The following is a 27190-nucleotide window of genomic DNA, read 5'->3' on the forward strand; positions in this document are numbered from 1 at the left end:
GGTTCTCTTGGGGGCCACAGGGCTAACGTGGACCACTGAGCCTGGGATCGGGCGGACCCCGCAAACTTCCCTCCCCGGAGCAGCATTCCTGATGTGAACACGGGGGTTTTAAAGGCAGGAGGATCGCCTTCCTGAGATGCTGGCGTTCACAGAGCTCGCATCTCTAGTACCGAGACGCTCTCCTGCTCCCCATCTCCTCTCGCTCGGGGTGTTCCCACGCCACGCGCGGGACTTGCTGCGAAAGGGCGTGCAAGGCGTGCTGCTAGAAAGCCGGGGAGACCAGCCACGAGAGAAGGGAGGTGCTTTGATCCAGCCCAGTAAAACCAGCTTCTCCGCCAGACCATTATAGCAAGAGGGCTAGCGGGAGAAGCTAAAGGCCCGAGACTCCCAGGAAATCTGACCCTAGAAAGCTCTCCAGGGCGTTACAAAGGGAGTTTGAGGCTGGGATCTGTAGAGCTGCCTCGGGGGAATTCGTGTGTGCAATGCCAGTGGGGAGGAAGAAAAAAAGAAAGAAAAAAAAAAAAGAATCAACAGAAACTGGCAGCTTGGCTCCCGTAGGGGATGCTGATTTCCCGGTACCGAAGTAAATACTACTACTCCTTTCGGTTACCCTGAGTTCAGGACTGACTGAGAGCAACGGTCAATGACCCCTGCTTTTGGAAACCAGCTTTAAACCACGATCCTCCTGCCCAGCTGAGGGGTGACAGCCCATCTTTCTAGCCTGACAAGTAGAGAGATGACCCCTCCACATCTCTGCCCACTGGGCTCTCGGGTAGTACCGATTTCTGCACCTCGCTGGTGTGATTTCAGAGCGGCTTTGCAGCCTCCAGGATGTCGGGTGAGCAGGAGTCTATCTCCCAGCTCCCAGGCAAAGAGCTCTGAAGCACACAAATAGATTTTAAAATTTGGGACGCGCATGTTGACTGGGCACCCCTCTGAGCTGGCCAGGGTAGGGAGCAGGGGATTGTCCAAACCAGCACATACGCTTGGATTACGCACAAGTGCCAAAGTGAAGCTAGAGGCGAGGGAGACCACGATGGGACACGCACCCTCTGCGACTCATCCGATCACGCCTGTCGCCACGATGCCTCAATAGCTGAGAAAATAGCCACATTCCCCCGAGTTCAGCCTCAGCAGATCACTCGGAGCTGCTGGGCTCTCTAGGGAAGTCACAGCCTCCTGCAGCCTTTGCAAAGGCTCTCCTCTGAAGCCAGAGCCCTGGACGAGAAAGATGACCAGGGCTCGCTTGCAGCCATTTGGCCAAGGTGTCAACACCTCCTTTTGGCCATCTTAGTTTTGCCACTTTGGCCTCACCTCCAAGTTTTCCATCCCGGCTCCTCGCCCATGTTGCGATGCGGAAGGCATTAGCACTACTTCTCTGGCAGCAGAAGACAGGAGCTGCCCTAGAAGCCGTGCTACAGACTGGGGCTCTGCACTCAACAGCGGCTAGGGCCAAAATCGGCTTTTTATCAGCAGGAGAACTGCCCTCCTGTTTTAGTTTAGCAGCTAATTCCTTACAGCTTTTGGAAGAGGAAGAGAAAATATACTGGAAGTTTCAAAACAAATGATGTAAACTCCAAAGGGAGCAAGGTTGGGACATATGCAATGTATCGCCTAGACACAGATCTGGAAACTTATGCAGAGACCATAAAGTGCACTTGGAAAGCTGATCTGCAAACAGTCCAGATTCACCATCTTCTGTCCAACCAGCTGCAACTCTTTGAGGAGGGGAGAAGCAATACATGAGAGCACTTTTGCTAAATAGGCACAAACGTGCCCTAGAGCCCCCTTTTCCCCCCCCAATCTAAACAGCAACCATAAATAGATCCATCTTCTCTGCTTCTTCCCAAAGGAGCCGGACAGCCACAACGGCTTAAGCGCAACTCACAAAATACAGGCATTTCACAGACACTTGAGAATTGTCTCCGCAGCTCTTTCACAAGTTACATTCAAGGACACTTAGAAGTAACCGCATCACCAAACCACCCGCAATCTCGGCAATAATGGGTCCAGCAGGTTCTCTCCCCATGCATCTCTAACCAAATGCTTTACGGAAATGGATCAGGTACAAAACCAGTAAGAGGTGAAGTAACCTTGTCAGCCTTTGAATTTGACTTGAGAAGCTGCCAAAGTGTAAATAGCAACAGTCACTAATGAGGCCCTAATTCCGCCACCATCAAACTCCCGAATTTCCATGAACTAAGACCCAGGCTTTAAGAGGAGGGAGAGGAGCGGTGTGTGTGTGTCTTGGCATGGACAGGATTGCATGTACTGTCACAAGTGTAAAACACACCCCAAGCATTAACAATACTAACAGAAGTCTTATTAATCCAATTCTCTTTAATATTTTGCTACAAATTAAATTAGTCCTTTTCTGTCCTGAGAGAGTCAGGCTCTCCCCCTTTGGTTCTACTAGATCTGGTGCGTGTTGGTCCAGTGTTGAGGGCCATGCACACAGACTGACACGGGTGCTGGGGTTCTTCTTACTCGTTGACAGGAGAAAAACAAGGGTTATGCATAGAAGTGTTTGTAGTGTCAAGGCCTCAGACTAAATTCTTTGGAGCGGGAACTGTCCTCTGCCTTATCCTTGTACAGGAGCCAGACGTGGTCATCCCACTTGGCAGCTTTTGTCAGACCCTAATAAGATTAGTACGACGTTTGCTCCCATTCTCCTGGTCTTGCTCAAAAACAAATAGACATTTTTCCAATCTGTCATTTTACGCATACCTAAAATATTTACAGAGGAAAAAGGTTCTCGCTCCCGAGAACAGAGTTAACTTGCTTTCAAACAAAACCCCTCCCAGTTCCATATTAACAAGTGTGAGAGTATGTCCTGAACCCCAGCCCCAGCCTATGAGTTCAGCCTGACACATCTGTAAGTGATCTTCAACAGCAGGATCAGACCCAAAGGATCAGACTTGGAAGGGACCGCAGCATCCGCAGCCTGCAAACACTGAAACCGAGCCTCTCTCAGGGCATTGGATAAAGCAGTGCTCAAGCAACAGGAAGCATGCGAAGGCAGCTTGGAAAAGACTCAGGAAAAACCAACGTTCATTCTGAAGATAGAGTTCCAGGTCTGGAAGGAGTCGATGTAGAAAATGCCAGGGATGAGGAAGCTTTCAGGTGCACCCGTAGGTACCCTGGGCCGGGAACACAGGCAGCACCTCTCAAAGCAAGGAATCTATGAAAACGGTCATGCAGCCCTGGTGTCTTAGGCGCACAATCAGAAGATGAAACTTGTACAGGGCTGCACCCAGCCCCATCTCCATCCAGAACTACTGCACTCTCAGCACCATCACCACTAAAACTCGCATCGGCATTTTTGTAGGAAAGGAGGTGGAGAAAAAAAAGAAAGCACAGTTACTCTTTGACTCACTCACAACCTGCTGATAGAGAACCGCAGAAGAGTGATCACAAGACACAAAGAAGAGGCCTGAACAGATTCTTCTGGTACAAGAATGACGCGGTGGGTGAGGGTCTCTGCCCTTAGGCTGCAAGGCTCATCTCAGCCCTGGAGCACGGAGCTGAGATCGGCTTTGCGGGGCACGCTACTGAGGCACACAGCTATGTACGTGATGGAGAGATGGGGTGGAGTTGGGACACATCACCAATTCATTCCCTTTATAGAGCTGGCCCGACAAGACAGGCTCAAAGCCTCCTCCTCAGGAGGAATGTACACAGAAATGTCACACATCCCCTCCACTCCCAAACCCCCCAGGAAGTTTCAGAAGTGCCATAATCCACAAAGGACACAAGGTGAATCTCATCCTGAGAAATCCCTCTGTTGCTCCTGGAAAAAACCCTTTGCTGCAAACCCAGGGCTTACCTGAGGGGACAGGGAAGGTCATAAATAGCTTGAGCTTCTCCCAAAATACATTTGAGGAAAGGCAAAGAATTACCTCAAGGGTCAGGAAAACAGTCATTTTTAAACACTGTAAACATGCAGGGTGGCAAAGCTGCCTGCCCCAGTTGCCCCAGCTCTCTCTCTTTCAAGACGTTGCCTTGGCTTCAAAGCTGAAAGTCTTCTTGTCCTGGAAACAGCTCTCTTCTCCCACCCCACCGTCCTTAGCTAGCAGCTCCATCACAAACAACCGCCGGCTCCGTCCCTTTGGCCATGAAGCTCATTGTCCAGTAATCTGCGCTGGCATAACCTTTGGAAGATGCAATGAAGAGGCCATATTAGATGAATCCATGCTTAATGACTGCTCACATTTCCCGTGAAGTGATGCGGGTAGGCAGAAGCTCTTTGGAAAGACACTGCCCTCAATGACACGCTGGGTTTGTAACACCCGGCAGAGCATTGTGTCTTGTGCAGCCCATACTGCTCAGTCTTTACACTGAGCATCTCATGGTATCCTGTTGTTTGTGTTCCAGGCCACAAACTCCCAGCCCAGAATGATCGCTCCTCTGTACTGCGACAAGCAGGCACACACCAGTTTGGAAGCGGTAATGGCACAGACCACCTTCTCAGGTGTCGGACAGAAAAGACCCAGCTGGAAGCAGACTCCTGACTCAAAAGGATCTCCCAGACCCAGCATGCTACAGCACCGGTACTCACCCAAATCTCCAGCTTCCAGCTCCACCTTGAACATCTCACAGTGTCCCCTGCACTTGTCCAGAGGTACAACAGTCAGGGTGAGCTGTCCGCTTCCAACAGCAAAGAGGCTGTGCAAACTGTAGCTCTAGGATGAGACAACAGTATTTCAAAAACCTTGCTAGCTTTTCTTGGGTCTCTCTGATCAAACAAGGCACAAGTCACTGCCCTGCAGCAAGGCGAGACGGCACTGTCGTGGTTTAACCCCAGCCAGCAACTAAGCACCATGCAGCCGCTTCCCCCTTCCCCCTCCCAGTGGGGTGAGGAGGAGGAAAGAGGGGAAAAAAAAAAGTAAAACTCGTGGGTTGAGATAAGAACAGTTTAATAACTAAAGTAAAATATGATACTAACAATAATAATAATGAAATACAATAATAATAATAGTAATGAAAAGGAATATAACAAAAAGGGGGGGGAGGAAGGGAAAAAAAAAAACCAACCAAACAACAACAAAAGGAAAAAAACCACCAGTGATGCACAATGCAATTGCTCACCACCCGCTGACCGATGCCCAGTTAGTTCCCGAGCCACGATCCGCCCTCCCAGTTAACTCCCCCCAGTTTATATACTGGGCATGATGTCATATGGTATGGAATATCCCTTTGGCCAGTTTGGGTCAGCTGTCCTGATGGTGTCCCCTCCCAGCTTCTTGTGCCCCTCCAGCCCTCTTGCTGGCTGGGCATGAGAAGCTGAGAAATCCTTGACTTAGTATAAACACTACTTAGCAACAACTGAAAACATCGGTGTGTTATCAACATTCTTTTCCTACTAAATCCAAAGCACAGCACTGTACCAGCTACTAGGAAGAAAATTAACTCTGTCCTAGCCGAAACCAGGACAGGCACAAACCACAGGTTTGCTGCTCCCCCCAGTTAGCAGAAGATCATAGCCGAGGTCAGCTGCATGCAAGGGTCCTCCTCTCCTCTCCTCTCCTCGGCAATGCAGGCCCTCCACACCCACAAAGCTCGCAAGAAAACAGAGGAGGAGATCAGGCTAGAAGCTTGAATTGTCATTATCTTCAGTGAAACATCTCCATAGCAGATATCTCGGAATGGGTGAGACTTACTGCCAGGAACGGCTCCTAAAATGCCACTCTTAAATGAATTCTGCCCAACTGTGCACAAAAAGACCGTCCCCTCACCCAGCTACAGAGCAAGGCCAGGACATAAATGTCAAGGGAGCTGGGACACCCCAGGGGCACCTCTAACTGCTGAGGGAGATGGGCGCGGTGTACCACCTGCACAAAACTAGACACAGCTTCTGGGTGGTACAGCAACCTTGAGATGCCACATTACACAGGGATAGACAGAAGCGATACAACCCTAAACCCTTCTTGTCAGGATTGTATCAGCTGAAAATGTCCTGCAAATCCCCCAAAGACTTGGAGCTTCTGGAGGACAAACTCGCAGACAAGGGATAACGTCTCTGGGATGAATTTCTCACCTTATTCCCCAAATCTGGATGGCGGATGAGGAAGCAGCTCTCCAGGGACACTGTCTTGGGGAAGGACAGCAAAGAGGAAGTGGGGAAAAATTCCTGCAGAATCCGAGTTTTATTCACAGATTTGTTCCTAAACAAAACAACCCATATTAAAGAAATATCACGCAATGACAATGCTTGTATTTAAAAGGCTACTTCCAAGGTTAAAATTCTTCACAAATATTCATGCTTGATAAACAGCCTGGTGATATACTAGCCCCTGGGAGCTAAGAGCAAAATTCAACCTCTCAGCTTCTAAACCTGTGCTCCTTCGTATTTTCCTCTTAGTACCTGCAGCAGGACCGTGTAAACAGGGAACAAAGAGATCATCATGGATGCCTAAACTTAATTTCCCTCCCTTCTTCCCTTAAAATGATCTGAGTCATTGATCGGTTCCGTTAATTACAAAAGATGCAGAGAGGTGGCATTGTACGCAACCATAACTGAAACCACATGGCAAGGCGGGGGGAATCCAAGTCTATTCTCTAGGCCAGGGAATGTAACTGGAAAAGACAGGGTGGGGCTTGTTATTTTTACATCTCTGTCTAGTGGCTTGACATGATTAATATTTCTGTACCCTGATCATCCATCTACCAGTGCTGCGGTCAAGAAGTGCAGCAAGAAGATTCCATCTGAGCATTAGCCAGAGCACAGACTCCACCGTGCCCTTCTCCGAGTCTGCTTGGACACTGCTCCTTTGCTCGTGCAAACGTGCCAGGGAGCCTGCTCCACACCAGGTGGCACCTTCCCACGTTACTTGTCACTCTTCTCCACATGAAAAGGCTTGGCTAACACACTGGGTTGCTCTGCAACTTTAGAGAGCTCCGAATTGTTCAAATGTCTTGTAGCCGCACTAAAGGCTTTAGCACAGTTAACAGAGGGCCAGGATTAGGGTAGGCCATTTTTCCTGCACGAGACCAGACACAAATTGCAGGATCCCTTAGTTTTCTGGTAATTCTCAGCGTTTTGCAAAAGTCATGGCACCTCTTCTCAGTCAACACTAATGGTGGAGGATTTCCACTGAGCAGACAGAGGCGATTAGAAATGTAAACCAGTTGCCTCAGGTGATCAGACCACAGCCCAGATGATTAACGTATGGCCTGAAGAACAGGACTGAGCAATCACTGGGATATTTTTGTCTTGTAAGGGGAGCAATACGTGAAGTCCCAGCCACAATACTCCATTTGTGGGTCCACTTGACCCACAAGTCTTCGGCATGGGTCAAATCAGTGCCAGCGGGCAGACAGAAGCCTGTAACCCACTTCTGTTCCCCTTCCCCCCAGTTAAAGCACAACTTGCAAGCTCCTGGTAATTCACGTCAGCAAAAAGCCTGGGCACTCCTGCAGAAGGGATGTACACATCTATCACATGTTTTGTCTTTGACTCACCAGGGAAAGAAAAATGGGCAGCTCCACAATTCAGCTGAATTTTCTTCTATTATAACCTCTGCCAGGTCTGGATCCTGGGACTGAAAATGCTTCAGTTCTTCATAGGAGAGATGCTGCCCTGTCTTAAATGACACAAAACAAAGATAAAAGCTGTGCACATGGGGTTCTTCCCCTCTCCTATTTCCATCCCACCAAATAACATCCCAAAGTAGCAGCCATCCAGATTGCTAAGTTTCCAACCATAATGATAATTAATCAGAGGAACAACTTGCTAAGGATGCAGCGAGCTCCTCACCCCCTGACATCTTTAAACTGGGGCTAAATGTCTTAGCTATATGTTCTACCTCAATCAGCAGTTTGACTTTGTGGTTGAAAATACTGGGCAGGGGTCTTTGGCTGGTGCTATTCAAGAGTTTGGACTAATCATCCAGCCTTACATATCCATGCATTACCTTGATTAGAAAGGGCTGAGACCTCTGGAACTTTTCTGATAGTTCTCCGAAGTCTGTCACTATTGGAAGGCTTTTCACAGCAGAACAGACCGTGCAGTTTGCGGGAAGCATAGAAGTGTTCTGTCTGCAACCTGCTGCCCACCAGTCCTGGCATTCTTGGAAAGAAACAAGAGAAACATGTTTAATAAGACCAAAAATGAAATGGAAAGGAGGCAGACTCGATGATAAACTCATTATCCCTAACATGAAACGCAGAGCTTTCTTATAGCTTCCGATGGCTGTAAGTTACTCAAAAAGAGCAAGCTTCACCGGGCAGGGAACTCATCACAGAATGATTCCAGCACAGGCTGAAGATTTTGGAGATCCGGCTCGGTGTTGTGCGAAATGGGAGCGCTTTACGGAAATTCCACTTCCCTGTAGATACGAGGCATACAGGCTAAGTTACCCTTTCATTATCAATAGAAGGATGGCAACCGCCACATATAGTGCAATTAAACTGAAATAAGTCCACAAGCAAAAGAGCAATCTAAACATGTTATCAAGGAGACACCCAGAAGACAAAAAAAAAAGATCCAGGTTGAAAAGAGTAACTCTAATGTGGTTAGCACTGGTGCCATGAACCCTGCTAAGACATCTCTGAAATCACTACCCTCCCCTTTACCTCTGTGTTAATTAAGAAATACTCTGTCCCAGGCAAAGTTTGCCCAGTCTCTGATATGCAGAAGATGCTGGGGAATGCGGGATTTCACCAAGATGTGCTGCTGCTGTTTCCATTCATCCCATGCATGGACTTGAAGATGAAATGGGGAGAAAAGTCCCAGCATGAGGAACCCCTGGACCACAGCTATATCCATTTTAAACTCCAGAAATCGTTGTTACACCACAATCTGCTGAACTGGCCTACAGTGAACACTGCACATATTTACATCTTCAAAAATGCAGTTTTTAGGTGAAACCATGACTTGATGCCTATATCCTGCCTCCCTCCTCCAACTTAACAGCCCTCCCAGCACAAAAAAGTAAGTAAACATTAACAGAAGAGACATGTTGCATCACTGAATGAGCATTATCGGCTCTTGTCCTGTTCAACGCCCCACATATTTCTATGCTAAAAGATCTGCAGGAGCAGCCACCACACTGAAAGGATGTGGCTCTAATTTCGTTGCAGTGACAGCCCTGGTTCTGCAGCCTTAATCCGACAGGGAGATGTTTAACTCGGGCAGTGGCAGCAGCAAACTCGCCCAAGTGCCTGATCTGTCAGGGTGGGTTAGGAAAAAGCCAAGGCCCGGGACGCATCTCACATGAAACATCCAGAGATGTGTCCTCACGACAGGCCCACCCGTCCCATCCGGTGCCAGCACATGTCAAAACAGCTCATGTCTCCCGGACACTGCCGCAGGCCACCCACTCGGGAAACGGAGTGGATGGGAAAGGGGAGAAAGAAAAGAAAGTGAAGCCTGTCTGAAAAATAGAAGTTGGGAAACAAGGATGCACAGCAGCTTTTCAGGGGGGAAAAAAGACCACGCACAGCCTGCCTGTTACTGCCATGGCGGTTTCCAGCCATGCTCACGCTCCTGCACATGGGTAATAATTGATGAACGGCACTTAATAGGAAAGCTCTTGTTTTATTTTTCCCTCCGACATCTGCAACAGACAATGAGGAACGTTATGGAGGATTTAGGTTTATTGGGACATAACAACAAGGAGCAGATTAGGATTCATTTTGCTTTTTTCTTTCTGAATATTTCCAATCAACTCCCAAATGCTGCATTTCCCACCCTACTGCTGGGATATGGATTGAAAGGGATCAGGATATAATTCCTAGTCTTTCTGGAAGACGCGTCTACACGGCTTTCAGCGAAAGGGGTAAAAAGGCAAAACAAAGTGTAAAATCCTTATTGCAAGCAGAAGTCCCACTCCCATGAGAAACTGCTCCGACGTACTTTCCCTCCCTGCTCACAAGAGAAAAAAGAAAATCTTTGTTCTACTGCCTGTAGAAAGCTTCGATTTTACCGCAACAAAAAAAAAAACACTCACAAAAAACAGCTGGTCAGTGACAGGAAACAAAAGGCTGAAAGATCTCACCAGAGGAAGGGCAGTCGCCATGAAGAGAACAAGAAAACGTATCTTATGGTCTCTTATCATACATAGGGAGTAGCAATACTATAATTTCTCTCTGGGCAAAAGTTAGAAACCTCATCGCAGAGCATTAAGCACAGTTGTCCCAAAATTTTCTCTCCGGGCTCAGGGCAGTACCCCACGTAACGGGATGCTAATCAGCTTGACAGTATAGAGCTTGATTCCTCTTTTGAGCTAGGGTGGGATATTTGCATTCTCAATTGCTCAATTCAGGAGGTTATTTCTTTTCCCCATGAATAACCCAAGTGGAGCACGGTTGAGACGCATTTCAAATGCCGCAAGTGGGGTTGTGGGATTTTTTTTTCTTTTTTTTTTTTTTGGTAATTAATCTTTTAGATTTATTGTTGAGGGTGTTAAGTCTGTGCACCAGCATGTGTGTGACTGGCATGACAAGTACGGGCAGTGAGAAGCGCCTGCCCTTCCCAGGGAGGGAGGGAGAAGAGACCGTGCACAGAGGAGAGGGCATGCAACTGCACACTGGGGACCAGAGCAGGAGTTTTACCGAGGATGCTTGTTCTCTCTTTTGATTACCCTCCCTGCATTCCTTTTACATTATCACCCTGCCCAGACACCCTGGGGGATTATTTTGGTTTAAGTCGAGCGCGCTGTCTGTGCGCACACACAGTCTGCTCGGAGACTGAAACGAAAGATGCACTCTTCATCCCAGCGCAACCGTCACGTGCAGCCGTCACACGATGGTCCCATCCACTCGCATTCAAATGTTAAAGTGCTGGGCGTGTACAATTATCCCTGTGGAGTTTGAGTGCAGGAAAGCAGCTGTAGTATTGACACGTACAACTATCCATTACGCGACAGAAGCGCGGGCCAGTCCCAACTAACCTCTCCTCCACGCTTGTGCTTTCTCACCCCTCTTTGAGGAGCAGCCTTTAGTTTGTTAAGCAGAACCTCAGTTCCCCATCGGTCATACCCACCTAACACTTGCTTTTATGCTTTATTAGCTCTCCAGAACAAGAGCTGTCTTCTCCCCTGTGTCAGGATAGCTCCTAGCAGAGCCAGGGCTGGGGACTTCCAGCTGCTAACACAGCACAGATGAAGAGATAACAACTTTCCTTAAAACGCGGCTATGATTAATGCTAGAAGGAGTTTATGACTGTACTTTCCACTATGCAGAAAAATTATTTTCAACTTACAATCAATATAAAATGAGTACCCCGCCCTTCTTGGCCATTTTCACAGAGGATCTCCCAAGTTTTTTGGCTGTCCCCAGAACTAGAGGGGTGTGTGTGCACAACCCCAGAGATGCTGGGTGTGGACGATCAGATTGGAAGCTAAGAGGTTACTGAGAAGACCTGGCCCTGCTTCTGCCCGTTGCAGTGAAGCAATAAAACTTATGGAAACTTGCCCACATAGATCTGAGAGCAGGATCTCAGCAACAGCCCTGGTCTCTGTAGGGACCATATGGTGGGCGAAATAGTCTGCCACTGCAGCAGGTTCAAAGGGAAGCCCTGTAGCAGGGGGATCTTTTGCTCCTGCAAGACACGCGGAGCCAAGGGCTGCTCCTGACCCTAACGAAGTGTTGAAAACGTAAAGCCTCCTGTATGTAGAGCTGCAGGTGCTGAGGCAGCTTGCTGGCTTCCCACCAAGCTGGTTTGCTCCCCAGCACTCAGGACTGCAAGACTGAAGACATCTCCAGCAGGCAAGCGACAGCTAGGTCTGCACAGGAAAGTCTGGTCCAGGGGAAGGGGGACTCCCCCAGGACTTCACAGTCCCCCCAGGTCTTCTGTCCTTAGGGGTTGTTGCTACCATCACCCACGATAACTAGAAGAAAGCTCCCCAGAGGGCTGTCTAATGCACTAAGCAGCTCCACAATCTGCAAAGGTTGGTTCCAAATCCCTGATTCCTCTTTCTGAGGATGACTCTACTCCCCAGTCCCACCATACACCTCACTAGGGACCAGTGCTAGGAGTATTCAAGCAACTTCAGCAAGCCTAGGATGAACTCAGGGCTCTCAAGAAAGACTGGCCTGTGCACTGAATAGTCACGAGATGTTTCTCTGTCCTTTCTTGTAGGTCCATTGTACAAGCCTGGCCGTTCCATTAACACCCACAACACTTTTGGACTGTCCCTCACAGGATCCAATGTACCATCAAGAACTACAAAAATACCTGTCGTCAGGGTAGGTCAGCAGGTAAACCTCAGGGCTCTCAAAAAGCATGACCAACTCTACCTTGGCCAATTCAAAGGTAAGCTCAGGATGCGGGTGGACTCACCCAGGCCCGACCCCGTGACTCATTTATGGCACTGCACTGACAGCCACAACCTTGTTCCTACGTGCTAGATCCAACAATGAGAAAATGCTGATCTCCACTTTTACAAATGTGCAGCTGTGAGGAGACATTGTAAAAGTCACGGAATTTTTCAAGGTGGATCTGAAGAGACCCTTGAAAGGAAGGGATTAAGACCTCAGCCTACCCTCCTGCTGTCTGTCACCACACCTTCCCCTCAGCCAAAGGGGCCCTCTACAGATGTGCATCTGACAGCCCGTGGGATACTTACCACCTCCGTTCATTTTCATAGCAAAAGCCCAACTACAAGCTGGTTCTTACGGCTGACATAGGGCAGAGCTTTTTAAGAAACATTCGATCCCACCTGTAAGATTCCCAGTGATGAAGGGGCCACAAGATCCTCAGTGCTCTGATGTCCAATTACCATCGCCACAGAAGGGCTGCAGCTCTCCCTCCAGTTGGGAATATCTAGCTTCCAGATGCTGGATTTTACGGTGCTGTTTTCCATTATTTTAAGGACAGGGATTTGCAAGGTCTAGCCCTTAACCTTAAAGTGAAGTTGCAGCTCATAACCTACTGTTATTGCTTTGACAGCCAAAGAATATGCAGGCCAGGTTGTTCTTGCTCCCGAGATATGACTAGCCACTTGCCGCATTGGGACCACTGCAGACTTACAGATACTATACTCCTCGAGTAAAGAGCTTGTTACGTGGTATGCCATTGCAGCAGGATATACCATATGCTTATCACCATGCCCCCTTTCCCAGATTTTATAGAAAGATAAAACAGTATTTTAAAAACTCAAAGCAATTTAGACATCAATTCATGATCACAATCTACGACATGGGTAAATCTCATCATTCTTACTTTACAGATGTAGAAATTAAGAGCTCTGTAGTTACTGTGTGGCACAGCTCGAAGGAGACATTTGGAGCACTTTGTTGCAAAAGCAACGTTTCCCAAGCTCCATCTTGCTGAAATTTTTCACTAGGCTAAAAATTAATTTGATCATTTATAATGTCATGTCAAAGTCAGGCTAAACTGATGGGTTCTTGAGTAAGTCAGACAAGAATCATAAGGAGTGCTTATTAATTACAGTGTGGAAGTCCTGATTAAGGAATGCATCACAGTGGGGTTTTAAATATATACTACAAAGAGGGTCCCTGTTCAGCACAAGGTCCTCACCTCTTTCTTATATTGAACTTTTTTGTAGCTCCGAGTATATTGAATATACTTACGCCAGGAAAAGAAAGTACCTCCCAGTTTGGTTCATAGCATTTTTAGGAACGGCTAGCAACAAAATAACAGCTACAAATAAACCCATGGAGAAACCCTGATTTTTGTTCTGGATAAAAAGTCAACAGCTCAAAGAACTACTCGTTCATTTCACTAACGGGTAATGGCTGGTCAAACAACCGAAGGGTGATTAGTCAATCTCTAGCAAAGCACAAAAATGATTTTGATCCAACGAGACATTGTGAAATCAAGTCTGCTCAGCCTAGCTCAAGAGGAACTCACAGTCCACTGGGGCGCAAGAGCATTATTTCCAGGAGAAATCTGCACCTACCAATCTAGCAAACTGAAGGCGGGGACCAAGCTGCCAGGAAAGCCTCCAAAGTCCACTCCAGCCTGCACCTCTGGTTACGTGCCCTACAAGACAGCTTGTGCTGCTCTGGCAGCGTCTGCATGAGCAATCTGGCTCGGAGGAACAGCACGCTTTTGAAACAAATCCCTCCCAGTTGCTGCCACTTGCCTGATGGCGGCTTCAGTCTGTAAAAGGTTTGACGTGTCTGTGTCACTAGTGCAAACAGGGCTCTGCTAGGCTGCTAAATGCCTCTGCAACAGGCCACGTATGGCACACACTCTTTCCAGGGAAGCAAATCCAAAGTGAGAATTCACTTGCTCTGCAAATGAGGAAACACGAAATTCTGGAGGCATCAAAATATAGAAGCAAAAGGAAGAGTTTTTCATGTTCCGGATTACCACAATGATTTGGAGTTAGTTTACTGTCAGCAAATCCAAATAAACAGTCCACTGGCTGAATGGAGGCCAAAGTAAAGCAGTATACGAGAACAGCTTGGCATCACCCTTCACTGCAAAGTTAGCCTTTTTTTTTCCCCCCTCTGAATGAGCACAAGTCTGTTGGTCACTCTCAGGTTATATTATAAAAGGGTTGTTTACACACACACAAGAAAGGTCAGATAAACTGGCAGCTGTATGGCGATGGGAGGGAGCCCTGCATAGTGCTGCAACCCACGTCACGCTCACATCCACCTCAAAATGCTCTAGCCCCCGGAGTGGGTGCACGAGAATGTGCACGAACACACGAGCAAACCAGCTTGACTTTGCTTGGGGGGGGGGGGGGGGGGGGGGGGGGGGGGGGGGGGGAAGTAAGATCCTTTGTGAGCAAGAGGAGAAGGCCATGCTGAAGGCAGCAAGAAGTTAGAAATCAGATCCTGTTTTACCTCCCAAGCAGCCTTGTTGTGCAACCCTTTCATTCAGAGCAGGCCCATGCTCCTTGGGCTCATGCATCACTGAACCCAGCACGTCAGATGCAGCGTGGGCTGCAAAACCCACAGGGAAAGGCTGGCTGAATACCTGGGTGCTTAGCCCACGTTGCACCCAAGAAGCAGAAAGTCCACCCTTGTGTAAGACAGGCGTGCTGGATGCTCCCTTTCTGCACAGAGCTGCGCCAAGGATAAACACACTTCACCGCTACAGTAAGAGGGGAGGAGAGGAGTGTGAGAAGCAGAGAGAAATGTGGCTGTGGCTGGCCCATCGCAGGCTGCCTGCAAAGGGTTAAGATCAGAAAGAAGCCAGGACCTGGCCAGGCGCCAAGGCAAGCCTCCAGCTAAACTGAAGGTGGCCAGCCAAGAGGCAGAGGCTGCTGTCCTCTCCCAGTAACCCAGCCTGCTGTGACCCATCCCCACAAATAGCTCTCGCACCCAGCAGGCCTTGGGACGTGACAGTGACAGGCCATTTACAAGGTGTTGCTTAAACACAGCTCCTCCAGCGGGGTTCCCTTCTCTAAAATAGATTACATATAAAACCCATAAACATGATTTTAGCCCTACTGGTCTAGGCAAAAAGGAGTATTGAACACAAGGAGTCTTCTCCAAGCTGGGGGCAACTTGCACAGGATCCCTTTTCCAACACTGAGCTACATCTGCGCTTGCATCTGATTTTAGGTGTGCTGAGCAGCTACTGATCCAGTTGATTTTGAACTGTGTATGCAGTCAGGACCAGTTCTCATTATTAGAAGCAAAGTTGGATTTTCCTTGAGGTCATTACAAACCCCTGCTATCAGTACAACGTACAAATTGTCACGTTGTTGGACAAGAGCCTGTTCACCACTGACCGACCCGCTCTGCTGAGGTTTTTGAGCTGCAAGGACTGAACTTACCGTGGGCAGACACACAAGTTAATGTAAGAGCAACTTAATGCTCTGCTCATCATGTCATTGCTCTGTGTGGCTGGCAGGGAACAGTTATCAACCAGTTGACATCAAAATTCATGTTTAGATATTAACAAAGCTATAAGGATGTCACACAGTTGTGAAGGGAAGAACCACTGAAAAAAACCACATAGAGTGACCACCATCGTGGTTTTAAAACTTCTGTTAAAAAAGAGAAAACCTCTTTTCATTTAGCTCCGATCACTACAGACTTTGAGAGCTCATTATATTACTTTCAAATGCTTGCAGGGGAGAGGGAAGTACTTGCACCCCTACTTTGCACCAGAGAACTGAAACACAGAGGGAAACACTTGTCCATCCCAGCCTATGTCAGAGAAGAGAAACAAAGCCAGGTTACGTAGGCCCTACTTTCTCCTTGGAACAGCACTAGAAAGCCTTGAGTTAACCCACATGCCCACCCAAAATCCACTGTGTTCCTTATGGCAGGTAGAGCCCAGAGGTCTGCAGCCCACTGCCTCCCTGGGGGCTACGTGAAGCGCTGATCTACCCGGCTAACAGCCGCACGCTGCAGCGGTGAGAGGCGTTTCCCCCAGCCCGGAGCAGGCAGCGTGATCCAGCACTGGGGCTTTCACGAGCTCTGCGTAAACATGAGCTCAGGAAGAGCAAATGCAAACCACATTTCTGCAGAACTTTTCCCCAACCAACGGGATCTCGGTTCCTAGCCCTGGGAAAACAGCTGAAAAAGAGGCACGGACGCCAAACCCAAGGGTCTAAGAGTCAGCTTTGAAGAAACAAAGGGTGGGAAGATTAGTTTTAATATGGGAATTGATCCGGGGGAGAAAGCCGGCAAGCAACAGAGCAGAGAGACAGGCAAAAAGGAAATTTACTTTGGACCTAATCCTACAAACGCAACGCAAGAGAGCGCTTTGCAGACACTGCTCCTCGCCTCGGCCGCTCAAAGGTCCACCCACAGCCACCGACAGAGAGGCAGCCCTTGTCATCCACAGCATGGCTCCTGGGGTGGAAGGGATGAGGATGAAGGTGAGAGTGAAGGCAGGTCACCCTGCGCCGGAGGGAGAGGAGAGCAGTATCCTGCAGCCCTGCTCCTCCCAAAGCCTCACCACCACTCTAATGTGGGGCTCTGGCTCTCAGAGGAAACCAGGCATCCAAGTTCCCCTTGTTCTGCAACACAAACCTGGCTGCTCAGCCCACATCTCCCAGGGGATCGGGCTCCAACCTGCAGTCCCGGAGACAGGAAAGCTGCCTCAAGCCCACTGCTCCCCGAGCAGGCTCAGGAGGGGCAGCACGGCCCCAGACCGCAGCCCCACGCAGGCAGGCTGCCCCTGCCTGCCCAGGCGGCTTCAGGCTTGGAGGAAGCAAACCGGACCACCCATGCGCCCACGCTTGCCACGGCTGGGCTTTGTCCGCACCACGTTGGGCGGCGCGGCCGGGGGAAGCCTGCCAGCACTGCCGGTGGGCCAAGGCAGCCTCCAAACTGCTAACAGGTGGCTTTCAACAAGAACAGCCCGAGCTGGATTTGAACTGGTGCCCGAGCACAGAAAGCTCCAAGTTTCATCCTCAGCCCCCTCAAAATTTTCATCTACCAGGCTCTACACAGAGAAAGGAAGAGGAGTCTGTACGTCGAGTCCCTTCGTTAAGTGGTTTTCTCTGCTGCTCAGTCTCCTTGCACGGTGCCTTCTCCTATGCAAGCATGCACCAGAGAACGCTAGACCTGCTTGCAAGACAAGACCTCCCGGCCTTACGTTCACATCAACAAACAGGATGGCAAGACGTGGCTTTACCCCTTCCCTTCAGCAGACCACAAGGCCAAAATTAAGGGCAAAACGTTATATCATGCACAAGGCAGGGCTGAAAGAGAGCTCGGGAGACCACTCAGCCCCACACCATGAAACACACTCTGCCAGATAGCTTTACCACGGTCCACTCAACAGCAGCCTGTGAAGCAAGCCAGTCCACTCCAGAAGCTGCTGGGACAGCCCCAGTGGCGGCAGCTGCCCGCTGGGAAGCCAGGACACGAGGGATTCCCACAGGAACCCAGCCAAAGTTCAGGCTGGGTGCTGCACTCTCCCATTCAAATAGCCGGGGTCTAGTCCAGTTCCTTTTGCTGAGGCATGATCAAAGTTACCCCAGCCATCCCTAGCGAATCTGTTAATTGGGACATGCTGTGGTTTCCACCACAACCTAATACTGTTGGAAAAACAGAGCGGGAACTGCCTCGTCCCCTCTGTACCTCCCCTCCTTTCCCCAGAGCTGGCTTGCTGCCCATCCTATTTCTCATCACTTCAGAAGATTTCCAGGACTCATGGAGGCATGAGGGATTTTATATGCATTTAAAAAACCACCTCGCATCCTCCCTCTCCATCCATCCTTCCCTTTTCCCCTGTTCCTTTGGATGTTTCCCGATGTCCTCCCCATTCAGCTGGTTTTCCCATCAGTAGCCCAGACTTGCTCCTGCTTTTATTTATCTTCACAGCAAGACGCTCATGACTTCAGGCAGCCCTTGTCCTATAAACCTTTTGCTGTCCCAAGGAACCTCCCTGGGCTCTCCCCATCCAAGGTGGCCCTGTGGCATCTGAAGGAAGAACCTGCCAACTTTCTGAACAAACTTTCACCGAACAAATATGAGCATTAAAGTTCCCATTGGTTTCCTTCTCCCTATAGAAGCAGAAGGGTGTGCACAGACTCATGTCAACGCTGAAATACATTAGATAAGCAGGCTACTAATGTCAAGTGGCTATCAGAGCCATCTCCTCGCCTTTGTTTTTTCCTCCCTGTGAGAGATCCCAGTGTTTAAGGAAGGAGATGAACAATGGGGGATACCCCGTCCCACCCATACGAACCTGAATCAACAGAAATCCCACGTATCAGCGGAAGAGAGGGAGGCACACAGAGAAAATGCAGAACGGCGTTGGCATTTCAGGGCGCCCTTTTTAGCTGCTGCAGGAAGGTCAGAGCCAGAACAGACAACTCCAACACAATGAGCTGCCGAAGCTAAATATAAACCCGTCGAGGGCATGGATACAGGAGTTTGTTTTTACAGTGAGCCGACAGACGATCAACATTGTGCCACATCCCTGCTCAAAATAATTCACAGCTTTATCATTACTGACAGTCTTTGTATTTTATCAAAGAGGCAGAGCCCATGCTTACACCCATTTGCCAGTCTAAGTCAGTGGAAACGATTAACTGAGAATGAGAAATACTCAAACTTTTCCATTTCTGTTATGCCAGCCTAGGAAAATCCATTACGTTCCTCTCCCGTGATGGGACCACCTCACTAGGGAGCCACTTATCTAGCTTCCACACACACATTACCCTTAATGTTACGTTAACTGCTATAAACACCGCAGCTCTCAAGCCCACGGTCCTTTCCCAATACGCCACTTGGCAAAAACTACTTTTCCTTAAACCCGGGTCACATGTTGAGGTTTCTACACTTTGCTCACAGATATCAAGATTTGGTTGACAAACTGTTTTCGCCTGCTTACTCAGAAAAATAAAAGAAGGTGACATTTACCCAGCATAGCTATCTCAGTACGATTCTCAGAACTGCAGAGATTTTTAGAGGAAGGGGAACTCTTGTGGAAGAAAAAAACCCAAGGTGTTAAAAGCAAGGAAAAGAGAATGTGCAAGAACAAATTATGAAGTTCGAGATAAAAATATGCTTCAGCCCCAATGAATGGAAGGGAAAGAGCTGTAGCTAGAATTCAGGATGCTATTTTTAAGTACAGTGGTAGGAAAAGAGAAAACCATGGTGCCATGCCAGTAACACATTTGTTATCTGGTGCCCAGGGAGACACTCAAACGATTCGCATGGCTGGTATTTAACTTGGTATTTCTTGCTAGGCTTATGTTACAGCAGAGAAATCATTTCCTTACTCTCGAGCATGTACTTCTTGGCAATGGGCAGAGAGAGCAGCCGGATGTGACCGATGAGGGAGCCCCAGGCATGGACTCTGGAGAGCGGAGCTTCAGGCGGCAGCGGGCTGTATGGCTGGATCACAAAGTAAACAGTCAGCAAGACCAATCCCAGTGTGAGCAGGCCCTGCGAGAGAGAACAGGCATGTAATTAATTATACTGCAGTGAGCTGATGTGGCTTCAGAACAGGACACACCTTCTGGGTGGTATCAAAGGGTTGTGGCTGTGCGCTGTTAGGATGAACACTCCAATTTTTGCTGCGGCTCCTCGCTCAACTGCAATGCTATTTATGTACACAGAGTTGTCAGTTTTATTGTTAGGGCTGTCCAAGGATGAAATTAAGCAGCCTTCAAACCCAAGCCACACAACTCTGTTGATATATATTTTAGCACTGCAAATAATCCAGCACCAGAGCAATGAGGATTACCTACAGATAGTTCCAATTCCTCCCACCTAATCAAATAAAAGCTTGCACTTCTGCCATACCTCTTACACAAGGTTTTCTGCAAACATCCGTCAAGCCTCGAAACACTTTGGCAGAGCTGGCACCAGCTCCCTCCTCCATACCAGAATCCCAAATAAGCCTCAAAGAGATGACATGACGCATTTCTCCCCCTGGCCAAAGTCAAAGTGAATCAACAGCAAAAACGAGAACAGAAGCTGAAAGTTCAAGTTTCCAGTTTCCTGTTCTCCTGCCTCGTTTTACAGCTTTTTATAGGACGTGAGGAAGAAAGCTTGCATTTTTTTCTAAATAGACACCATCGTGACGATTTTGTAAAGATGACACTTAAATATTACTGAATACTATGCCAGTGGGAAGTTTTTCATCCTCGTAGCAAACATCTCAAACCTAGCTAACAATAGCATCCTTTCACCCACTTTGCAAAAAACTTTTGACAGCGTCTTTTAGTTAAGGGTCTCAAAACATTTTTCTAGCATCGAGCATCAGGGCAACAGGTTTATTTTATAGACTAGAAGGAGAATAAAGACAGGCAGAAGCTTGTGACAGGGTCAGAAACAGAACCTGGATCTCTTCATTATTCAACCCTGAACTTTAAGAATCTCCTTCCTTCCTCACATTTCCACTGAGGGTGCTGACACTGGGAATATTTGCCTGAAGAATCAATCCAAGTCTCACTCTTTAATAATTTAAGGAGAGGGAAGTGTTGACATGTTAAACTTTCAACACACATGAGCAATTTCAAATCTCGGTCAGCTGTCTTCTGTTTTCAAACCAGCTCGTGGGACAAAGGAAGCTGCACTTCACAGCTTTTTAAATAAAGAACTCAAAAAAATTCATCAAGAAAATGCAATGGGAAATAAAAGGCTCAAGTGTAAAAGGAGAACTTCCGGCCCTCAAACAGTCTGTGCGTGCACAAAAGACATCTTACCTTGTAGAGAGCCACTAAGATAGGGTACCGCGGAGGTCCCCTTTGGGGTTCGTTTCTTTCCAAGAGCTGCTTGATGAATTTCTCAATGGCTTTTTCTGACATCCCGCACTGGTGGCCAGTCTGCCTCACTAGATCAATCGTCTCTGATAGCTTGTCATAAATGCTGAGCTCATTGGCCGAAAGCTCCATGGCCCCCGATGAAAAATCCCTGTGGAGAGATTCAGTACGTTAACAGAAAACACACTCCAGCCATACAGCTCAACACCAGCACGTACAGAGAGATCACAGGAACATCGCAATGTCTAGGCAAGAAGGAAGGCTTCTCTGGAGCAAACCTGTTCGCAGCCAATGGCACAGCATTTAGCTGCAGTCCTAATAGTCTCTGCTGGTTCAATCTCTCCCGAGGACTGAAAGAAGCCATGAAATTTCCTGACAAGAGAAGAACCGGCCGAGATTCACAGCTTATGTAAATGAACAAAGCTTCCCAGAAATCAGTGAAACTCCATTTATTCATCTATTCCAAATAAATCCGTCCCATAAAGTAATTGCTCACCAAGCACAAGAGCCAGCAATACAAAGCTGATCAGCACACACAGTAGCCAAAATAAGCTCCCCTGCACTATAATTTTAGTCACTTATTTTAATGTAGGTTTGTTTTCATTAAATCCCCTGTCAGCAATAGGAAAAGGACAGAGAAATCAGCAGTATGCAGGGGGCAAAGCTCAACAGTTTACAATTTGTTTAAATTTTTGCAACCTAATGTCCAGGCCAACTGATTATTGAGTAACAGTAACATGATAGCAGCATGCTCTGCAGGCAACAAAAGCTCCTAGTTCCTCTGAAAGTTTGCCTGCAGGTCATTCACATGGAGAAATGCCACATAACTAAATACCGCAACCAGAATTGCATTGTGAACGCGAGACGGAGATAAAATGGCATTTGACAGCAAATTATTTCCCACCATGAAATTCCAACGGGGAAGCCTGTAAGAACACACCTATGAGCGATCAACATTAAGATGCCAAAAAAAGAAATGTGTTCCTCTACTGCTCCCCCGCCTGCCACAAAGGCAGAGCCTCGCGATACCGAGAGCAGCAGATGGGCTGAAGAAAAGATGCAAAGAAATTGCTGGACAAGCTAATAGCTGCCAACGTGAGAATCCCATTGTTAGAGAGACATTTAGCCTCGGAAAAACACTGCTGGGGCAAAGGGAGCATCTGTGAGGTCTTGCTTTGCTTCTTGTTTCTGAGCTGGGAAAACTCTAACCTGGATCAAACTGGGACAACCAAAACTCTTTCTGGAGAGACACGGTTTAGCAATGCATTGCCCTGAAAGCACAGGCTGAGGACCATCACGTAAAAACACAAGAAGCACAACCGATACAGCCAGCTCACAGCTGAAAATGGAAATCAGGCCCCTGCCTCCCTTTTGCTCCAAGTACCACCTGACACCAGGAACCAGCTCGTGAATCCAGTGTGCTGCTTCACCCAATTCACCACCTTGCTCCGCGAAGCCTGTCGCTGTACTGCAAGAATTGTATAACTATTTACACGGGTCTTCTCTGCACACACCTCACAGCACAGCCCGCATTTTAAAAAGCACAGACCCGTTTTGCTCACTTGAGAACAAGCTGACAAGCACTGCGTAACATGCTACCTAAACTTAGATTTGCTCTGCTGTAACTCGTTCTGGCTGCTCCCACGGGACAAATCAGCCATAAATGTATGTATGTATATATCAAGAAATGAGACTCTCTTGTTAGGCAAACAAACTTGAAATCTGACTTGCCTTTGAAGAACTGGCCGACAGCTCTCCCCCTAAACCATGGGCTCCTACAAGTCAGAATTCAAGCAATGACATTTCTAATATCTTTTTTTCTGCAATGCTAGGGTGTAGCTTCAGAAAAAAAACCACTTTTCAACAGGACTACCAGCTTCAGCAATTGCTCCTCTCCCCCCAAGAGCACCTCCCTGTTCCGCTCTTGCACGGTTGTTTATGTGGTCACATGGTGAATCCGATCAGGAAAATTATCTGGCTGAAAAATAAGCCCTATTTGTTTGCTCAGCAGCTGCCTAAGCATCCAACTCAAGCAGTTAATGTCAGATGTTATATTAACATTAGTGTCAAATTTCTAGGCACAGCCTTAGAAACACCAAAAGAATAAAATGCCAAATTAAAACCTAACCCCAAGCGCGCAATGAGAACATGCTGCACTACATTGCCAGGTTAATTAGCTCCTGGCCCTGTTCTACTGACATTCCTTGAGTTCCATGCAAATATTTGTCCCAGATCTTACCACCTGAGCAGCCCCATGGGCTAGCAAAGCTGCCCCAAAGCAGGTTTGATCAATAATATCTCATTATGGATCGTAAGCTCTCCAAGGCAGGGACCTTTTCTTCTCATCTGTAAAGCACCTGGCATGCACTTGACTCTATAAAAACAATACATTGCTTTACTAACGCTTTCATTTATGTAATACCCTGATTCATACAACAAGCAAGAGCCAGCACATCTGCAGGATATTAAATGCCTTTTTTTTCCCCCAGCTTTTATGATTACTCTAGTTGCCTTGACACTGCAACTGGTGCACTAAAGGGTCTGAAAGGTTATCTAGCTTCCTCTGGCTCCCGTGTGCCACAGCTTTCGCCTGTGAAGCTCTCCTGTGCTGAACTCCAGCAGATTCAGCAAGCTTCCCCTGCTTGCAGGATCTGCCTGGAACCACGTAAAACAATTATCCCCACAGAAAGGCTGTCAAACATGGTGATTTCCCCCTTTCCAAACAGCAGAAGCATCCTACTATGATAAATGCTGAGATACATCGCAGTTCTCCCCCCCTCTACATTTGTATTCAACTCTGAGCAAACACCTTTGTAGACAACCCCTGCAAGTCACAGACGTTAAAAACCCAACGCAGCTCCTTGACAAACTCAAGAGTAACCCACGTCCTCAGCTAGGAAATAAGGCATTACGCTCCCACATTGTTTTGAGAACAGATGAGGCCTTAAAAAACAAATAACAACCCATTATCTCCCTTCCTATCACCACAATACAACCGACAAAATAATAACAACAGACTACTGTACCCGCTTCCCCGTCACACGCACATACTGAGCAAGTCTTATCCCTTGCAAACAGCAACCCCTCAGAGACAGGCCTTTTAAACTAGGGAACCCATATGTTATTGCTATTTTTTTAATGAACTCCACCACCCTAGGAGGAATAAGCAGCTCTCTCCACAAACATAAACAGCGATGGCTCTCGGCCTGAAGGGTTTCCAGCCACGCGCCCAGTTCTACCCGCAAACCCGATGCACGGCAGGGTGTTTGGACCCAGGCTTTAGAAAGCTAAATATTTAGAGAGAAACGCTGTCGGAGGAGTCTTTAAAAGGGAAAGCTTGCTCGCCTCGCTGGTGAACCTGAAACAGCGATAAAACCAAAAATACATTCTCATCTGCTTTAACAGCGTTTATGCTGCCTCCCTCTGCCCTGCTCGGGGGGGCCAGGTCCCAACCCTGGGCTGAAAACCCTCCGGAGAGGGGCCTGCACCCCACCACAGGCCCACGGCATCGCCCTTACTTATCTCCGAGGCAGAGGAGCTCCAGCCAGGATTTTTTTTTTTTTTTTTTTTTTTTTAAATCAATAAATTGAAGCAGAAAACAGCCCCCACCCCCGCAGCTGGGCGCCTGGCGAGGGCCTCGCTGAGGCCCGGGGAGCCCCACCAGGCCCCGGGAACCCCCCCCCCCCCCCCCATCAGGCCCGGGCCCACCGTGAGGGGCCGAGGCCCGCCCCGCCCCGCTGCTCCGGGCCCCCCCCCTCCCGACCCCGCCCCGTCCCCCCTCAACCGCCCCCGGCCTCACCCCGGCACCGCCCGGCGGCTGCCCCGCTCCGCCGCCCGGCTCCGGGCTCCTCCCGCCCGCGATGGAGGCGGGACGCGGGGGGCCGAGGGCCGGGCCGCCCCGCCGCTTCCTGCTTCCGCCATGGCGCGGCCCTGCATAGGGTGGCCCCGAGACACCCCCCCCCCAGCACCCAGAACACCCCCCGGTGGCCCTAAGACCCCCCCAGCATCCAAATCCCTCCCGCCCGGTGGCCCTAAGACACCCCCCCCCCCAACACCTACCGGAACCCAGAGTCCCCCCGAGATTCCCAGCACCCGTTTGAGCCCAAAACACGGGGACACCGCCCCCCCGTATCCCTAAGAGAACCCACCTGAGTCCATGACTACCCTCAACTCCCCCTCCAGCACCTGCCTGAAGCCCCAGCACCCTCAGACACCCCCCAAGAACGCTAAGACTTCCCTCCTCCTCCCCCAGCACCCACCTGAGCCCCCAGCACCAGCCTGGCCCCCCAGGACCCTAAGACCCCCAGCACCCACCTGAGCCCATGAACACCTTGAGACCCCCCAGCACCTGCCTGACCCCCCCCCATTATCCACAGACCCCGCCAACAACCACCTGAGCCCCCAGCACCCTCAGACACCCCCCTGCTAACCCTAAGACCCCTCCCAGCATCCAGCTGAGCCCCCAGCACACTCAGGCCCCCACCAGCACCTTAAGACACCCCACCCAGCACCCACCTGAGCCCCAAGCGCCTTAAGACACCCCCCAACACCCACCTGAACCCTCAGCACCCTCACCCCCCCCCCCCCCAGTAACCTTAAGAGACCCTCGCCCCCAGCACCCCCTGGAAACCACAGCACACCCAAATCCTTTGATAGCCACAGCATCCATGAGACCCCCTCTCCACCCCCAAGCACCCCCTAAGTCCCTGGCATAGCCCCAGCATCCCCCACAGCACCCACCCATCACCCCCTACAGCCCCCCAGACCCTACAGCAGCCCCATCGGTCCCGTTTACCTCCTCCGGCTCCGCTGAGCCACATTTGTGCTCCCCACCAAGACCCATCCAGTGCCTCCCTGAACCCCACTTACCCCCAGCCCCATGGGGACACGGATGCCCATTCCCGCAGCTTCAGTGACAAGCGGTGACCATGCATGGGGTGTTAACCCCCTAAAAAGTGCGGGAAAGGCTTCCAGGAGTAAAGGGCTGAGAGATGGAGCAAGTGGAGGTCCCCGGAGCCACCCCCGCCATGAAAAGCTCGGAAGAAAGCAGGAGCAAGGGGTCTCAGCCTCAACCAGCTCTCAGACGTGGGCTTCGGTCCTTAATTGCAATTAAATGCATTTTCAGAGTCAGCTGTTGGTTGCGGCTGTGACAAGCTTTTTTGGTATCTCTCCGGTCCCTTTTCAGCCTTGTTTAAGTTCTCGGCCTCAACAACTTCCTGCAGCAATGAATTCTGCAGTTTAATTAAACATTGCGAGAAAAAGTACTTCCTCTTATCAGGTTTGAATTTCCTGCCCTGTCAATCCCAGCGCGGGAAGCAGGACGGTCTCCGCATCCCGATTTTACTGCCTTTCGAGGGGAATGGGGTGACACTCGGGGGAACGCTGCTGGGCAAGACCCAAGACCCAGTGGCTGGGGCACTGAAAGCTTTGGCCGATGATTTGTTCCAACTTGTCAGGAGCTCGTCCGGGTTCTCTGCTTTCAGGGTGGATGCATCAAAGCGAGACGGTGGTAAACGCCTGCTGACTTTGGGCTGGTATCTGAGATCTTCGGCAATCTTGGCTTGGCTGGGGCAGCTCCTCTAATTCTCACGGAGTGCCTGGAGGAATTACAAATGGCTCGAAGGGAAACAACCTGATATAAAAAACATTCCTGTGGTCCAAACAAATATGCATTTCCCTGTTGCTATTAATATCTCAGACCTTGATCCTCCTCCAAATACTCATGCATGCGTTTAACAACTTGCAAATGAGCGGTGCCTTTGATTCTGGAGTGGGAATGTTTGCTGGGATCGTGAATTATTAAAGGTGAAAGACGCTTTCAAATGCAACGCACTGACCATGTTTTCCAACATGCTTTATTGCCTTCCTGGCGTTTCACTCAACCTGGCAATGAAAAATTCATTTCCAAGTTTGGAGGGGAGGTTTGGAGTAGAGTAACGCTTGTTTTATGCACCACCTTTGGGGACAAACTCAATTCTTTTTTCTAGACGTGATTTCTAGTGGAATGACAGACATTTCTTTCTGTCTGCTGTTCTGGGAAGCCTTTTCTCTCGCGGATCTCTCTTTCGGGCCCTGTTCAAGCTCCCTGG

General features: G+C 49.0%; 1 protein-coding gene across 2 annotated transcripts; it reads right to left on the reverse strand.

The window, feature by feature from the left end:
• Positions 1-1803: 1803 nt before the first annotated feature.
• Positions 1804-26096, reverse strand: C27H6orf89 (chromosome 27 C6orf89 homolog). 2 transcript variants are annotated; one of them, XM_050911364.1, is made up of 8 exons: positions 25971-26096; positions 21045-21252; positions 19614-19779; positions 7914-8068; positions 7462-7583; positions 6038-6164; positions 4559-4682; positions 1804-4151 (listed from the first exon to the last, which is right to left on the reverse strand). In XM_050911364.1, exons 1-8 carry the CDS (start codon positions 26033-26035, stop codon positions 4066-4068), a joined length of 1053 nt encoding a protein of 350 aa, XP_050767321.1. In that variant the 5' UTR covers positions 26036-26096; the 3' UTR covers positions 1804-4065. The 2 variants fall into 2 exon arrangements, with proteins under 2 accessions (XP_050767321.1, XP_050767322.1); XM_050911365.1 differs by lacking the exon at positions 25971-26096 and adding an exon at positions 24901-24939.
• Between the last annotated feature and the right edge of the window lie 1094 nt (positions 26097-27190).

Source organism: Gymnogyps californianus, chromosome 27, assembly GCF_018139145.2.
Source record: "Gymnogyps californianus isolate 813 chromosome 27, ASM1813914v2, whole genome shotgun sequence".
Classification (NCBI taxonomy): domain Eukaryota; kingdom Metazoa; phylum Chordata; class Aves; order Accipitriformes; family Cathartidae; genus Gymnogyps; species Gymnogyps californianus.